The 17,301-nt window shown below is 39.6% G+C and overlaps 1 protein-coding gene across 1 annotated transcript; it reads left to right on the top strand.

The window, feature by feature from the left end:
- Window positions 1-5,466: 5,466 nt before the first annotated feature.
- Window positions 5,467-11,282, top strand: pax1a (paired box 1a). The gene is made up of 5 exons (XM_084915160.1): window positions 5,467-5,766; window positions 6,397-7,026; window positions 8,029-8,162; window positions 8,635-8,848; window positions 9,383-11,282. Exons 1-5 carry the CDS (start codon window positions 5,763-5,765, stop codon window positions 9,484-9,486), a joined length of 1,086 nt encoding a protein of 361 aa, XP_084771286.1. The 5' UTR covers window positions 5,467-5,762; the 3' UTR covers window positions 9,487-11,282.
- The last annotated feature ends 6,019 nt before the right edge of the window (window positions 11,283-17,301 follow it).

Below are 17,301 nucleotides of genomic sequence, written 5' to 3'. Positions count from 1 at the left end.
TGCTGTTGAGCAAAGTTATCTTTTGCTGAGCAGATTGTCATCCTATGGCTTCTAATTTAGAAGTAATGTGCTCTATCTTAATTAAAAACACCACAATAAACACAGGCACCTTTTCATATCCAGAGAAATTACTATTCTGCATTCAAATTATAGTCTTCCAGAAAATGAAGCTGCTACAACAAGGAAGTCGACGGCTTACAGTTTAATCTTACCTAAATATAAATTCTCCATTACGTATGAATGCCGCTGTGGCATCTAAAGAGGCTGTTTAGAAACACTGTCAGCATTTCTTTTTGCTTAAAGCGTCGCTTTCCATAAAGATTCGTTTTTGCTTGATACTCGAGCCAAGATGATTTTAAGTTGCCAAATTTAAACACAAATCAAATAGTAATGCTACATTGTCTCTGTTAGCTTAACAATGTTAACTTCTTTTAACTTAATAAGACAGTATAAATAAAAAACAGATTTCTTAGAGACAGCTCCAGTAACTTGAGCTCTGTGCCAGTGTAATGAAGACCCAGGTATAGTTTTTATTTTGTGTCCTGTGCCGTACTGACTGCTACTGATGTTAAGTGGTGGGTCATATTAAAAAGGTAACACGTTTACCTGTGGTGAAATTTTGAGTAAATAATTTTTTAAATAAACCTGCACTGAGAGCTCAAATAAGTTAGTTTGTAAAATATGTGATTTCTTTTAATACTTTCACTAGTTTCTTTGTATTTTTGTTGTTTCTTATAATTTCCAGTTTAATGAAAACCAAGTTTGTCCCTGACATGCAGCAGGGCTGTTAGGGGTTGGTACGAGTTACTGAGGACGAGCAGTGGCATGAAAACAAATTCAGCCCACCTATTTCAGAAGAAACTCTTTCCATAGGAAAATGACATACTTGTGGAGTAAGTAAGAAAAACAAAATAGCTCGTTAAGACGTACTAATTGAAAAGTTTTGGTAGTCTTTATAGTCACTGAGATGTGTAAACTACAAGCAGAAAGCATCCATAGCTCATTTAATTCAAGCACAAATGCCATCAAATCAAGCTACAAATGCACCTCCCCATTGTAAACAGCATTAAAACATTTGACTTTCCTGGGCTTCCATCCAAAAACACTCACAATGAGTGTGCAATCCTAAGACGTTGCCCTCAATGTAACAATTAGAAGTACGTTCAGAACACACAGACACTTGAGACGTGTTTAGTGAAGGTCACGAGCAATTATCCAGCCTGGTAAAAGCTGGCATGTCTCACATGGCACTGCTGCACACCCTCATTAGGCGTCTTCTGCAGCTCAGAGTGGGTCTTGCGGCTATAAAAGAACTGAGCTTGCTGCCTTCCCAGCCTCCTTTTAGCAGAACTTCACCAGCAGGAGCACAAAGAAACTACACATCACTGCCTCTAGATCAGATAGGAATGGACAAACTTTATTTTGTAAAGGAGGGGGATACTTTACCAAGGAATCTGTGTTTCTTTACAGGTTGAGCTTGGTTGGCTTTCAACAGAAAAACATTGATTTCTCCCTTTTTCCTATAATGAGCAAAAAGGTCTTCTTACCACACAGAACCCGTGAAAGGCTAAAAATATTCTAAATCACACACAAGTGATATTTTGAAAAAGAAGCAAATGTTGAGTCAAACCTTTTATGGAACCAGAACAAACAACAACAACAACAGGCACAAATATAAACAAGATAAGTTAATTAATTTAAAAAACAAAGGGTGCGTATTTATTTTTTCTGTTCAGGACTTTCTCTGACACTTTGCTTTAAACTTGCAGTCTTCTTCCTGGTGTGCTCAAAGCGAGCAGGCTGGACCCTGACTAATAATTTCCATATTTAGGGCTGAGATCACTAAACTCACAAACACTAAATCAAAACCGTAGACACACACAAAAAGCTCTTCAATAAAACAATATGGCTCGCTCGGTTGTGGAAAGAAAATTGAAACCATGTCAAAAAATATAGCCGATAGATTTTGTTGAAATGGGAAAGACAGGGGTGTCTATAGGTGGCACGATAGGGGGTCCTGGTACCTGGTGAGAGATGAGAAAGTTGCACACTTTTTAGGGTAAATGTAAACATCACGTACTCATCACGTAAATGTGTTTGCATTTTTTGTTCACTCCAAGAAGCCAGTAGGAGGCCTGGGTTGCGTTAGACTTGCACAGAGGCATTACTGTGCATGCACACGAAAATGCTTGTAGGTATTCTTCATTAATTTCAGCTTTCTCCCCCATTTACAAAGGAGTACAATTGTACAACAGCTTCCGACAGATCACTAAATTCCAACGCACACACACGAAAACCATACTCCAACATTTTAGGCCCCTTTAAGACAACGAAAAATAGAACTTTAAATTCACCTTAAATCTTTGAAGACAAAGCACACCCGAGGAAGCGAATCCTTTGATGCCACTTAAAACCAGCATCAATATTTACCGACCGGGGTCGCTGCACCTTACGGGTGTCAGGTGTCAGTTGGATGAGATAACTTGCGTTTGATCTAAAAGCGATTTGGAGGGGAAATATACACCCTGGAGACCTTTGTACTTTCTTTTTGTTTCTTTTTTGCTTCGTTTTATTTTATATATGCTCGCAGGTAATCAAATATTTATGATAAATCATGTTCTCAAGTTAAATTTTAGAAGATTTACAATAATGCAATGAGGCCTGTTTAAACGAAAGGCAGGTCTAAATGACATTAAGTTTTCTCACACCCAAGTCATCACGTACGGGTGGCATAAAAAGAGACTGAACAGATGCTGACTTTTTTTCAGCAGGATTCAATACAGACTAAATACATTTAATGATTTCCCCGTGGAAAGATATCTAATCTACGGATCAGACTTTTTTCTCTTCACAGTAAAAGCCTGCTTTAGACGCATTAATGCTGCACGTTGCAGTTTCGTCTTACGCACTGCAACTAGAATAAAAATTAAGGTAAACACACACTAAAAGCTGCTTTTGCACAGAATTTAATAACGTGAATTTTATTGCTGTTCTTCAAATTATCCTCATTATCAATGCTCATGTTATATGAAAACATCTGAAAATATCCACGCACCTGTCACAGTAGTCACGGGCAAACTGCTCCTCAAAATACGTTGAGTAAAAAATTCAGATCTAAAATTAAATATTGGATATTGAACAGCACGTTTTGGGTTTATTTATTTATGTTTATGTGGGCATGTATTTTATGAATATACATGATACAATGTGACTCCTGAAAAAAAACGTGGGGGCGGGTTCAAGGTTGCTTTGTTTTATCACACTTGACAAAGTCAGATGGTTCAACGTACACCTGACATGCGTGCAAAATGTAGACCTGCAGCAGCTGCGGTTTACTTTCATGAAGAGAAAATGTTCCAACAGTCTAACACATTAACACAGGATACAAATAATTCAAACAATTTAGTCAAATCTCGTTTATTCCTGTAATACAGCCAGACCACCGACCTCGACCTAGAAGCCTCTTATCTAACTGACCCATCCTGGATTCACGCGGCAGAAAATCAGATCGCTCCCGTGCATATTTCTGACTTCAGTATCATTTTAACCATCTGAATTTGAGAAATGAGAAGCTCGCAAGCCAAGAAATTCAAATTTCCAAGACTGGAAAATAAATATATTTCACAGAGACAAACGCTAGATAATAAAAAATAATGCAGTCCAGTGGAGGATGTGCATGTGATACAACATATATTCATATTCCGGTATTCAAAGTTGTTTTGTTTTTTTCACTTTTCAAAATGAAGGTATCATTTATCAGTATTTCCAAATAATTACTGATGCACGTGATGCAATTATGACAATTTCAAGTTCAGGAAACAAAACCCTGAAGCGCTGTCTAACGTCAGCCGAGGAGAAAAACCCGCAAAAAGTGTTATAACGTCTGCGTAAATGTATCCAATAATAAAGCTGACTCATCAGTGTAGCATTTTTTAAGTGTAAATGTAAGGTTTTAATCGATGCCGCTTATTTGGATATTTTGTTTCCATGCAACATTCAGAAACTGATTTTTAAAATGTGCCCAATTCAAATACGGAGGCTGAGGCGGTGCTGAGGGAACCGGTGCAGTTCCTACAATGTCCAGATGAGGGGAGAACTGCCAGCCGGGCACTGGCGGAGAAGGGATAATAATAATAATAATAATAATAATAATAATAATAATAATAATGTTTAAATATAATTTATACTCAACAACGAACACAACTGATGCTTCCTCATGTTTGTCCAGTATCACCGCTCTGCAACCTGCAAATGCAGAAATGCAGCATGTGGACTTGTGATATCTGGTCGCTTGGTCTCCAGACAAAGTCCACAGTAAAACCAAACGTGTCCGTGGCAGGTATGAAGCTTTCAGGCGATCTTCTCCAGCCCCCCTGACTCTATTCCTCTGACCTAACGTGATGCTTTCCATGTGTCCTGCTTTCAGCTTTGGATGGAGTAGTCAGGAGACAGAGAGGAGAGGGGTTGGGCCGGTTATGTGCGTGCGTGCGTGCGTCCTTGTGTGTGAGGATTGGTGTGTGTGTGTGGGGGGGACACTGCACCTTATTACCATTGGGTCGACTGTTAAGTTTTACAAGTAACATTTTGCGAGCTTATAAACGATACCTTCTAAACTTGCACAGGAAACTCCGAAAACATGCTGTGATAATGTATGTCTGTGGAATCCAGTCGATAAGCCATAGTCTGGGAGCTCCGCGATCTACAGAGGTATCGATTACATGAGGCCCTTCCCATGTTTGATGCCTTAACACTGGCTTATAAAAAGACTCAGGCTGGAAGTGTGCAAGTTTCCTCCCGCTCTGGTGGCTAAGGGAGTCGCTTCTGCGGGATAATACCTTTAAATACTCCAGAGTTGCTCAGTCAGCCTATTTATTATATACAATATAAAGAAGGAGGAAAAAAAGATTTGTTGGCGTAAGTAAGCAAAACTGTTTTATCTCAAAAGTTAGAAAAAGTCTCTACAAACTGTAAACGTGTCAGATCTGATCTTCTAAAAGAATAATTTGAGATTTTGGGGGTAATTTAGAAAAACAAAACAAACACATTCCCTGTTATAAACACGCGTCACTGGTTTCATACTTTCAAATTTGATGCAATTTCAGTTAAATGAATATAATTACACTGTAACGTTCAAGAGAGTGAGATTCATTTATTAAAAATGACAGTCAAACTGAACTACGTGCGTTATCGATATTAATAAATGTCTTAAAAATGGCTCCATTTTATTTTAGACCTGAAATTACTTGGAACGAGTTCAGCAAGGTTACACCTCTACTGTTATCCCGCTTATTACATCGCCCATATTACAAATCCTTACCAGAAACGGTGGATGAAACGCTTCCCTGTCTCCACTTCCCTCTATGCAAAACTGTCAGGAGGCTGCGCAGCTCTAAACCGGATGGGGTTTGTATTGGCTGAGAGCATTTCCAGCGCAGGACGACCAATGAAACCAAAGCAGAGGTTCGGCGTATAACAGCGAGGATTGAAGGACGCTCCAAATTAATTCCAGCAGGCTCCGGACTCCCCGGGATAACTCTAAATTGCATATATCGGATGAAGATCACTTTGGCGCTATTGTACCTTGCAGGCACTTGCTTCCAAAAAGAAGCGGGCACGCTGCTTTCGGAGGATTTTAAAAAGGTCTACGTTTTCTCTTCTGGGGCTCATTCCTCCCGTTCCCTTTTCTTCTCTGATCTCGCTCGGCGCATTCAGCCATTTGAAAGGACACCTATATTTCCAAGCATCTCGAAACATATAGGCAAATGGGTAAGCCTTTACCGTCTGCATGCTTCAGTGACATGTAGCTTATGGAAGCGTATCCAAACTCAGCACGCCTGCGTAAAAAGAGAATTAAGGAACTTTTCCCCCTTCTCCAAGTTCAGATAATGTGCAAATAAAATAAAATAAAAAACCTTTTGGAGAACAAGTTTATTCCTTGGAGGATTTTTTCCAGCACTGCTGAGCAGGAATGACAGCCTGTTTAAAGCTTTAAATCGTAAACTTAACCACAGAACCAATTATCCGGTGAGAAGCGTTTCTTTGAAGCGCTCTTGTTTGTATTCTTCGAGCTCGCCATTTTTTATGTTTTTGTTGTGTTGGAGGCTAATCCCAGCCAAACACTTTATATACTTTGTATAGTTGCAAAGTAAAGGCTAACCAGCTATCAGCTTTATGAACTCTGTTTATGGCGTGGATTATAACTTAACTGCATCAAACGGTCTCAGCTGAGCATTTTAAAATGCTTTTGCCTTTCACTATTTTTTTTTCTCGCTTAATTGAATATGTGTCAGAATAAATGCAATGACAAAACACGCTGTAATATTTTCTTTGATCATATTAGTGGACTCAACTCAAAGAGTGACAACACGTAACTCGTATCTTTCTCTTTTCCTGCAGAGCAAACCTATGGAGAGGTGAACCAACTAGGCGGTGTGTTCGTCAACGGCCGACCTCTACCTAACGCCATACGGTTAAGAATTGTAGAGCTGGCTCAGCTCGGGATTAGACCCTGTGATATAAGCAGGCAACTCCGAGTCTCCCACGGCTGCGTGAGCAAGATTTTAGCGAGGTACAACGAGACTGGCTCCATACTACCCGGTGCCATCGGTGGAAGCAAACCCCGAGTCACGACGCCGAACGTGGTGAAAAACATCAGGGACTACAAACAAAATGACCCCGGGATCTTTGCTTGGGAGATCCGGGACAGGCTTTTGGCTGATGGTGTTTGTGACAAGTACAATGTCCCGTCGGTTAGCTCGATCAGCAGGATTTTACGCAACAAGATTGGAAATCTCTCCCAGCCTAACCAGTATGAAAGCACCAAGCAAGCCTCCGCGCAGGCAGGCCTCCCCTACAACCACATATACCCTTATTCCTACCCCAACACTATGTCACCCACTAGCACTAAAATGGGCAGCCCTCCTGGAGTACCAGTGACGGCTGGACATGTGAGCATTTCCAGGGCCTGGCCTTCTGCGCACACCGTCAGTAACATCCTCGGAATACGAGCCTTCATGGATCCTACAGGTAAGGAAAACGACACTTTATAATCCTTAAAATCACAGGCTTCAAAATGCACGACACTTTATCTCTCACAAATAAGAGCTTAATAAACTTGAACAGCTGGTTATTGTGCAATTCCACAAGACTAGTTTCCATACCTCTGCGTACAAGCAGCTATGGCAATAGACGGGACAATGTGCCCATTAAAATGTGCACAGGCCTCTATTTCACCATTCAGCCAGAACGTAGTAAGGCCACGCTCAATGGGCCTTTTCATGCGATGATACATTTACAAACACCTTGCCCACCTGCTACATCCAACCTAATAATTCAAGCACTCCTTATTTTTATTTTTTTTTCTCTGCCTTGCTGGTGTTTTACTCATTTACTGTTGGGTCTCACAGCTACGGTTGTGTTCCAACTGAATTTATTCAAAACATATGTAGAACTAAAATAAATATATATATATATATATATATATATATATATATATATATTTAAAGATATACTTTCTCGATAAAATTCCTCAAAGCCTTCTTATGCAATAATATTTCTCTGTCTTTCATACGCATAAAAAATAACATGTAGGACTTTATTATGTAATAAAACCTAAAAAAAATCATTAAAATGGAGAGAAATGTTTATAATGAGCTGCTGTTGCCTTCTAACCGAACAGCTTTTTTCTGTTTATTTTTTAAGACAGTTGTATTTATTTATTTATTTATTTATTACTCATTATTAAGTTGCGCGCTGGAGCAATTATAATTATTATAGTATTAAATATTATATTTATCCTGTCTTGAAAACTATTTTTCTGTATTGAAAATTAAATCTGTTTGATACTCAAGAAAGGTTAGTGAGGAAATTGTTTACCTGTCTTCTACTTTTATAATTATGACGTTAAATGGAACTGCCCTGTCATTTTCCTTTCTTTATCTTTCCTTTGTTTTTTCTTTTCATTTTCTGAAACCTGAGAATTTTTAATTTTTACACACTTTTAACGTAAAGTTACTGTCTCTAAATCAGCAATTGCTGGGACAGAGGGATACCCACCAAAAATGGAGGAGTGGGGTAGTGTCAACAGAGCAGCTTTCCCAGCCGCGCACACAGTCAACGGGATTGACAAGTCAGCCATTGACGCCGACATAAAATATGCTCAGGTAAAAATCTGTGGGTACACTGCACGGCCTGTGACCTTTCTACACTCAAACTGCACACATATGCACACCTTGCATTGCTTTAATTTATTTTCTGTAAAAGAAACAGTCCAAAGTGCTTAATGCCAAATGCTCGTGCTACAAAGGCCTGTGGCAAAACTGTAAAAAAGGGCTCATCCACAGAGTTCTTTTTGGGTTCAGGCGGGATTTTATTGGGTAAACGAGTCTTTTGAGTTTTTAAGTGGATGGTCGATGGAGGAAATCTAGTAGCGCGTATATATTCTAATTTAGCGTATTCATGGTAAATTAAATTATAGTGAAACACATGTATTCGAAACCACTCAAACACCAAGCACCGTTTCTCAGAACCACTGCCGAAGGCCACATGCCGCTGTCACACAGCCTGCAATTAGAAGTTCTGTCAATTTTGTGTGTTTGTGCTTATTTTCCGCATGTCTTATCTACCTGTCCACAGCCTTCCTCGACATTGTCTAGTTATGTACCGGCGTGTGCTTACTCCCCAACCAATCAGTACGGGGTGTACAGTGGGCCAGCAGGCGGATACGTGGCCCCGGGCCACCACCACTGGCAGACGCAGAGCCCGGCTCTGTCCCACCCAAGCAGCGGGATGAGCATGCACGCAGGAGAAATCCACTCCCCGATGACCTTTAAACACCAGGCCCGAGAAGGTACAGGACAGGCAGGCATATTATTATTATTATTATCATCATTATCATTATTATTATTATTATTATTATTATTATTATTATTATTATTACTACTTGTAAAAAAATTTTTATTAAATGTTGTTGTTGGGTTTTTGTTTTATTTTTTACTTTTTGAAATGCATTCAGCTGGTGGCCGCATAAGGCCACGCGGTTCTCTCCCTGCCTTTCTCTTGTCACGCACCCACACTTTGCAATAAGCAATGACCGTAACGGATGTAAACACGTGCCCAATCCCAGAGAAAGTCTAACTGTATGACAATGATCAAATATTGACCTTTCAGACTTGGACAACTTCACGCCAGCCAAGTTGCCCGAGACCATTTTAGCCATTGGAAACTTACTTTTTAAGGAAATACGACTGAAAATGTTCCTAGTTTGAGGAAAGCAAGTGGATTTTAAACTTAACTAAAACAGTTCTCTTTAGACCCGTTCTACAGAAGCAAATAATCACCTGATGGGAATCTGCACACTGTATATTTCTTCTGTTTTTTGCAGGAGACAGAAAACCGCCCAGTCCCCTGAGCAAGCCGCAGCAGCAGCAGCAACATGAAGACTTGAACAGTGTGCACGGACTCAGTCTCCCTACCTCATCATCATAACCGGGAATTATAACACCTTAGTCACCACAACCATTTAAATGAACTCATTTCAACAACTGCGACAGTAAGTCTGAACACTAACGGCTTGTTTGCATCTAAACACGGGCCAGATCACGTGCATTATGAGTGCAGAATAGCTTTACCGGTCTCTGCGGCCATATGAATGTAAGCTTGCATGGATGTATCGGTGTTCCCCGCACTGGCTGATAGTTTTCTTTGTTTTTCATTTGAAACCCTTCATGTTGCTGGACAGTATATTCTCCAATTGAGATTGCAGGATTTAAAAAAAAAAAAAAAAATCAAAAAACATTGTGTAAGTCTCCTCTGCCATGGATGTTTTCTTCCTAAAACCAGAGCTGGTCTGTAATCCGCCATTTTTATCATTATCTTATCTTTAATTTGTGGCCATGACTCTACAGTGACTCAACGATGTGAACAAATTATATAAATTGTCTAAATGTAAAATATTTGCCAAAGCTTTAATTATATATTTTTATAATTTCATTGTAAATATTCAAAAATAAAGCCTTTTTCTTAAATGCCACATGTTGTTGCCGCTGATATCATTTCACTTTTGATCAATGAGAGGACACCAGCTGGTTCACTCCTAATTTATGGGACTAGGTGATGAGTTTATGATTTGGAAATCAGACGAAGAAGCTGAAGTAAAGTTTTCTTTTAATTTCAGCCCGTGACAGTGCCATGGTCGGCTCACCCCAGTTCGTGCCAGTTTTTTTTAATCATTATGCTTTCGATTACCAGAAATTTAACCTACCATTAGGACCCTGAAATCTAACTTTGGCTATATTGGTGATAGCACAGGCCTTTAAGATATTGCCAGATATTACTGTTGTTCGTTTCCCAGGCGGTGGTGAAATAAAGGGCTGTGAAAGCGTCGTTTGGCCTTTTGTGAGGCTTTTAATGACCTGTAACCTGTTTGAATCGATGACAAAGAGATTAAGTTTGAGCCTGCCTTTCATGAGAAAATGTTTTGATTGGATTTATACTCTTCATATTGGTAGAATGATTAGTACTACTACTTACCGGGAAAGGTAATTACTGTGTTTACACAGGCATAACCTGCCTACACTTCCAAAGAGCTCTCCACTGGCTGGGCGCCTCGGCTGATGCTATCGGGCCTGTAATTGATACCGTGATAAAAATCTGAGGGCTGATCATACACGTTAATGAACGGTGTGTGCAGGAGAGCAGCTGACAGTCCAATCCACCCACATGCCGCCTGTGGGATCTGTTGTCCCGCATAGAAATTACGAGAATTTTCCCATACAGGCCTATAGGCTCTGCCCGCTCTCTCTGTGTAAACTGTTTATTCCTGTGACCTGTTTGGCTGTACTGTACCAGCCCTAACGAAAAGACTTCTCACAGCTTAATAGACTTCACTGTGCGCCACTGAAGGTTTTTGTGACCACGTTTGTCATGTGTGATTTCACTTATATGTTTGGCCTCTATGTATGGGGGTCAATCGACCCTATTTATGGTGCGTTTCAACAAATCCAGCCCACTGGTATGTGAGGCAGGGTCTTACATGTTATCATGGTATTTATCGTTGTGTATGAATCCACTAGTTTGTCTCAATGCAAAGCGTCTAACTGTACTTTGGGTCAGAAATAATTTTCTTTACAATTTTCGCACTTTTGCATATTTCACCAGTAAAAGCGGATTAACACTGTTTTTATTTATTTGCTTACTTGTTTGTTTTTACTTTCATTTAATTACAAATCCAAAATGTTAAAAAAAATCCCCCCGATTATTTTCTGGGCAACCAATATTTCAAAAATTAAAATTCTTTTAAATGTTAAATTTATACATACTTGTAATATAAAATAAATCAACAAATAAATACATTTCATTAAAAAAAAAACAAAAAAAAAAACGACGAATACAATTTGAATTTGCTTTGTTGTTCCCGTGTAAAACCTGCATCACTTCCAGTGGAACTGATGCAGGATGTGTGGTCAGGGGGAATGTGAGCACTGCTGTTGTTTCGGTGACAGACCCAGTTTAGTTTGGCTGAGTAACAATGAGCATTTCTGTGGTTTTTAACAGCACATCCAGCTAGAAAAAGTTGTCATATAGTCTAAATGTGTTTCTTCCCCCTTTTTGATGTCAGCATGCCTTAAAAATTAATAACTGTGGCTTTATAGTTCCCAGTGCTCCAAGCTGTTAACTTTTCAGGTCGGTCAGGAATGACTTGACAGTGTTTTGACTGAGCTGAGGTGACAGTCACCTTTTGGGATTATTGATTGTATCTGTTTATTATAAAGTGATAAAACTGAGCAAAATCAGCCACATTAACTCAAAGTGTGTTGACTGGAGGGAGGATCAGTTCAATGGTTATCATGAATTTCAGTAAGTTTAGCTTTTTGTTATTCATATCGAGTTATGATTCTTTTATTCTGATATTGTTGTTGTAAGGTTCGAGGGCATAAATGCATAACTGGAATGCAGCTCGATTGCCATAGTGGTGTTGCTGAATTTTGCTGGGTACAGCGTATGCAGCTTGATGCTGTTGTGGGCTTTCAAAACGGTTTCTGAATCACAACAATCTCAAAATCAAGCGTAGACACAGCAGTTGTCCCTGCCACTGTCTGCCGTTACAAAAGCAGTTAAATATTAAATGTCTGGCAATGATCGACTGTAAAAGGCCAGGATTTCGTAATACAAAGCACTTTAATGTCTTTTACTGGCTGGTTTTGGTATACATGCTGGAATCTGGGTGTCATAAGCTCTATTTTGCAGCTGTTGATTCTTTTCCCCTTTTGCAGCAAAATCCCAAGCGACTCAGTATATCCAAACATTAAGATGGCCTTTGAGTACACACGCTCCCTGACTGGAGTCGTTCATGTTTTCCCGGATACCACTTGGGGTTCGCAAAATACTCCTTCATGGTGGTGGGGTTACTTCCTGCGGGACCTATGGTCATCAATCAGGGCAGCAAGTGATACCCCCCACTGCGTCTTCAGCAGACCCTCTGTGCTCAAAGGGCAGCAGGTGGGCTAGTTTCAGATGTTGTTTTTTATTGAAAAGAAACAACAGTCAAAAAGAATTTGTATTTTTTAAAGATTTACAATCTGATCTCTCTGCAGATGACTGTAATTGCCTCGGGTCAGATGAATCCAGTAGCTGCATACAGAAATTCCTACTTGCATTAGTTCTACTTGAACTGTAATGTAAAATGATACGCATGAGCATTTATTTATTTATTTTAAAAAACTTGGATTCCTCGCTTTAAATTGATAAATGCATTTGCCACGTAATGTGATACACTTTAAACGCAAGTAATACCACAAAAGTATGCAGATGCCCAGGCTTTAATACTTCTGGGCACTGAGCTTGTTGGTCTTAAGGGTCTTACCTCTAAAACTTAGACTTGAAAGGATTCTCAAATACCAAAAACTCAAACAGATACTTGGAGAGATGGATAGGAACTTGGCCTCCTTGAGCCTAATGGATATGATATTAAGTACTATTAATAATCCAAGCAGAAATGAAACGGTGACAGAGGTTCCTTAAAAAGCTAGAACAGGCGCTCCTGTCTTCAGCTGTAACAATCCATCAGTGTCTGCCATGTGTACAGGAGGGAGTGAGAGTTCTTCACAGACCAAAGTTCAGTTTATGAATTTGACACTTTGCTTGGTTTGAGGCATTTTACATTGTGTCCTCTTTTCGCTTTAAGGGGGAAAACTACCCTAGGCTCGCCAGGAGTCACTCACTCATTCACTCATCCACTGCCTTTGCACAAGTCAAAGTCAACAAGAGAGCATCTCAGGACAGGCGACATGGCAGGTCTTGGAAAAAGCAAAGAAAGATACACGAGAAACCTTTTAGAAAGAGAGTGGCAAGTTGGCAAAGTTTCAGTTTTAGAAAGGAGGCCAGTGTCAGCACTTCTAGTCATGTCTGAAATTTCAAATGAATTGCCTTGCCGTGGAAACATGGTGTACAATGCTGGAACATGTGCGTATCCTCGTCCCTGACGAGCAGAACATCATTTTTTGACAGGCGTGTGAGAAACGCTCATGAATTAAAACTGTCATAGCTGCCAGCGTGATGTTAATATTTCCTTGAAAGAATTAGACTAAATTAGATCAGACAGTGTAAGTTATACATGCAAAAAGATGTGCACCCTTCATAACACATCCAAAAGTTATCAATATTCTAAATATTATTATTAGATTAATTTAGAATTAAACCATTTTTCACCAAGAATGTAAAGATCAAAGCAATGGGTCTGTGAAAATTCTTGTAATGCAGTCACTACTGGCTTTTTTTTTTTTTTCCACTGACTGTCCACAGGATTTCCAAGCAGGCAGAGTTACAGCTCTGTAGTCTAGGGGATGATAAATGTCTCCCTCCCATGTTCTTACTTGCTCTGCCAGCTCACCACATCAACCAGACGCTCTAAAAGTAAAAGGGACAGAGACATGATGATGACATTTGGCTTTCTAAATGAAAACGTATCATTTCACTTTTTCTCTCAGGAGACTCCGCTGCTGTTTTCTTCTGCCTTTGAGGATACAGCAATACAGCAATAAAGAGAATAACCACAGGATCACATCAAATTGCAGAGGCCAGATTTGATTATTATACACAGATGACTAAAAGACCATGAAATTATGTTTGCAAACACAATTAAAATGCACTCTTTGAAAACAATGCCATGAAAGCAGACCTATTTTTTTAAACTAGAAGAATGCTTGTAATTTGTCATAATTTGTGCATATTGTCTGTAAATATCAATGCCTACAGCAAAATCCACTCCTTTAGTTGAAAGTCATAACACAGACCTTCATGGAAATTTGTCAGCAGTTTCGCATGTCTATTTTACTCTAGATCTTGGCAAAGAGAAAGACAGTCACGAGAAGAAGAGAATCCTCTCTAATTTGTGGACACTATAGAATTAATGTTCTACCAGAACGCCCATCTGTGACTTATTTAAAGTGTGCTGAAACATATACCACGCCACACACATGCAAAATGCTACCACCAAATAAAATAGTTAATTTTTGGCTCAAATTCTTATTAGGTGATAATAAGATGATGACTCTTCTCCCCAAAAATGCAAGTGGTAAACCACGGTACTGTCTGCTGGTTTGAGGAGGAAAGTCCTGCATGAAACTCAGATGGATCTTTAAAACGGGTGAATGGGCGTTATTGTGCTTGGAGAGAAGATTCAAAAGCAGCGTTATTACCGTACGTTGTATGTGATTCAAAGGAATTCTTACAGAATATGGCTTTTTCCCGTCTTTTTAAATAATAAGAGCTTTGCTACCATGAATAATTTTTAAAAAGAAGAAGAAGAAAAAGCTTAAATCTATCAGTGTGTGACTTTCTGACCCTCTCCATGGCTCTCGTCCCCAAGTTCATTCATTACAGCCGAATACAGAACTCTCAGATGAATTCAAACTGTCTTGTGCTGTGTGTTTAAGCAAATGCTATTCCACAAAGGACCGGGGACTATTTTCAGCTGCAAATGAATACATGCTTTTTGCCCTGGTGGTTATGTCAGTAGTATATGAGGAATCAAAATAAACTACAGAGGGCACGTTCCTAGTTAAAGAAATGTGCAAACCAGTCCGACATGGACTTTTCTACATGTAGCATCAGAATCAAAAGGCCATTTTCATTTTTTGTCACTAGGGTTTTAAGATATCAGATTTTCATTTGTCATGGTCATAAAACTATATTATTTACGTCATCGAATCGGCATTATTTAGATGACGTAAGTATTTTATGTTTACATATGATTATCGAGACACCAGATGATAACACAAGGAAAAAGACAGAAAGCACCAGGCTTATCCCTCAGAATAAAAACCTCCAACCACATTAGGGCATCAGTGTAGTCTAGGTACGTAAAGTTCCTTTTTTAAAGTTCTTTTATTTTTACACATGTACATGTTCCCCATGAAGATCAGGATTCTGGTTACAGTTCACTTCTTCACTTTAGAGGTCAAAAAGTCAAATCATAGCTTGTTTGCAGACATTTGACTTCACGTAGACGTAAAAGCCCACCAACTATTTTATTTAAAGGCAATAAAAGAGAAAGGACTGTGTAATTAGTCTATCAGATTAGGTGTAAATAAGCTAATAAAATATTTTTACTATTAGTGAAAGAAGACACTCGTACTTTATGAAATTTGCTCTTTGATATCACTCTGGGATTTTTTTTTTTTTTGTCACCCACCTGCCTTTTCTTCCTGTATGTCTGTCCTACAGCACATGCTGATCACACCATTATTCATGAGATAATAGGAAGTTGTAAGCGCAGCTCTGAATCATGCAGAACCTGTTGTTCTGCTGAATGCTGCACATGTGCCGTAGGACCAGGAACGAATGCTGTCATCACATCGTGAGTTCACGAGATAATGCAACCAAAGGTGAAAGGTAAACAGCAATGAATGTCATTAATCAAACTTGACCTTGCCTGGCAACTGCCACTCCCAGAAGCGTTTGCAGCGAAGGCGCCAGTAAGAGCTGCCAACCCCTATCAGTTGTCAGATTTTAAGGAACTTGTTGGCCAATAACCAAGACAGGCACATGTCTATATCAACGCAAATTTACACTGATCTATTGACTTTAGAAACATCCAGGAAGGACTAAAACATATACATAACTGTCTGACCTTTCCCATATTGACAGTATCGTCAGGTTTAAACAACCAGTATTTCGGTTTGTGTGTTTGCGAGCAGCGAGGCCCAGGAAACTCTGTGTCACGCAGCCAACTGCCGCTCTGAACTGGCGCACAATAAGTGAGAGAGCGAAAGACAGAGGGCCCTTTGAAGAACACGGAGTGCAACCAGTTGTGGAGAACCATGCGTGTTGCTGTTATTGGTGCTTTTCACTCAGATATGCCTCTCCCATCTCAGCACTCACACGCAGCAATGATCCAAAGGGTGGCTGTTAATTTGGCATGGCGAAAACATGGGTTTAAGCTGAAAGAAGGGTCTGATGTAGCCACTCCATCGGCAGTGTTGGGTAAGTTACTTTAAATTAGTAACTTAGTTACATTACTAGTTACTTCTATCAAAAGTAACTCAGTTACTTCAAGTTACTCGTTCCTTTCAGAGTAACTAGTTACTAGGGAAAGTAACTTTGATTTTACTCAGAATTCTCTTGTTAATGTGCTGCTTCCGTAACTGGATACCCAGCAAGATTGCCAGTCTTCTAGCTTGCTTACTTGCCACAACTGCACTGTGCCACCTACCAATAGAAAGGAAAAAATAATGTGCACATTTCCACGAGAGAAATCCCACGCCTGATTCTATCCTAGCCTGCTTTTTACATCCAACACAAAAACTGCAGTCGTGGTGCTTTCGATTGTACTCAGAACTCGGAAATTCTGCCTTCTGAATAGGAAGATGTAGGTAACACCAGACTGCAGATGAGCTGCATACAGGGCTGGACTGGGACAAAAAAATCGTCCCGGGCATTTTGACTAGAGACCGGCCCACCATTATAGGAAAAATCATAAAGCCTTTGAATGAAAATAAACACTGTTGTGACAGTGATGTACACTGTTCTGATGGTATATATGTATCAATCTATCAATTGTTTGTTGTAAGACTCAGATAATTATTTTTTTAAAAGTGAGACATTTTAAATGAGAATAAGAAAGTATTTCCTTGTGCCCCCCTTTCCCTTTTAATGCCCTACATGGACCCCTGGCAACACTTTGCTAGACCCGCCCCTGCACAGTTACCAGCTGTCAGCTACTTAGAAAAGGATCCTGGTGTTATTTGTCTCTCAGAAACAGTTCATAACTTCCCTTCAACTCATTCATGTTAACTAAAAGGT

This window comes from Perissodus microlepis, chromosome 19, assembly GCF_051167445.1.
Source record: "Perissodus microlepis isolate ML-2025 ecotype Zambia chromosome 19, ASM5116744v1, whole genome shotgun sequence".
Taxonomy (NCBI): Eukaryota; Metazoa; Chordata; class Actinopteri; order Cichliformes; family Cichlidae; genus Perissodus; species Perissodus microlepis.
The sequence above is the reverse complement of the archived record's forward strand: the minus strand, read 5'-3'. Positions and strand labels throughout refer to the sequence as shown.

Excerpts from the sequence above, each read along its gene's own strand:
- pax1a (XM_084915160.1), top strand. Across the intron at positions 7,027-8,028 it reads AGCCTTCATGGATCCTACAG|CAATTGCTGGGACAGAGGGA; the intron begins GTAAGGAAAACG and ends TCTCTAAATCAG. Across the intron at positions 8,163-8,634 it reads CCGACATAAAATATGCTCAG|CCTTCCTCGACATTGTCTAG; the intron begins GTAAAAATCTGT and ends ACCTGTCCACAG.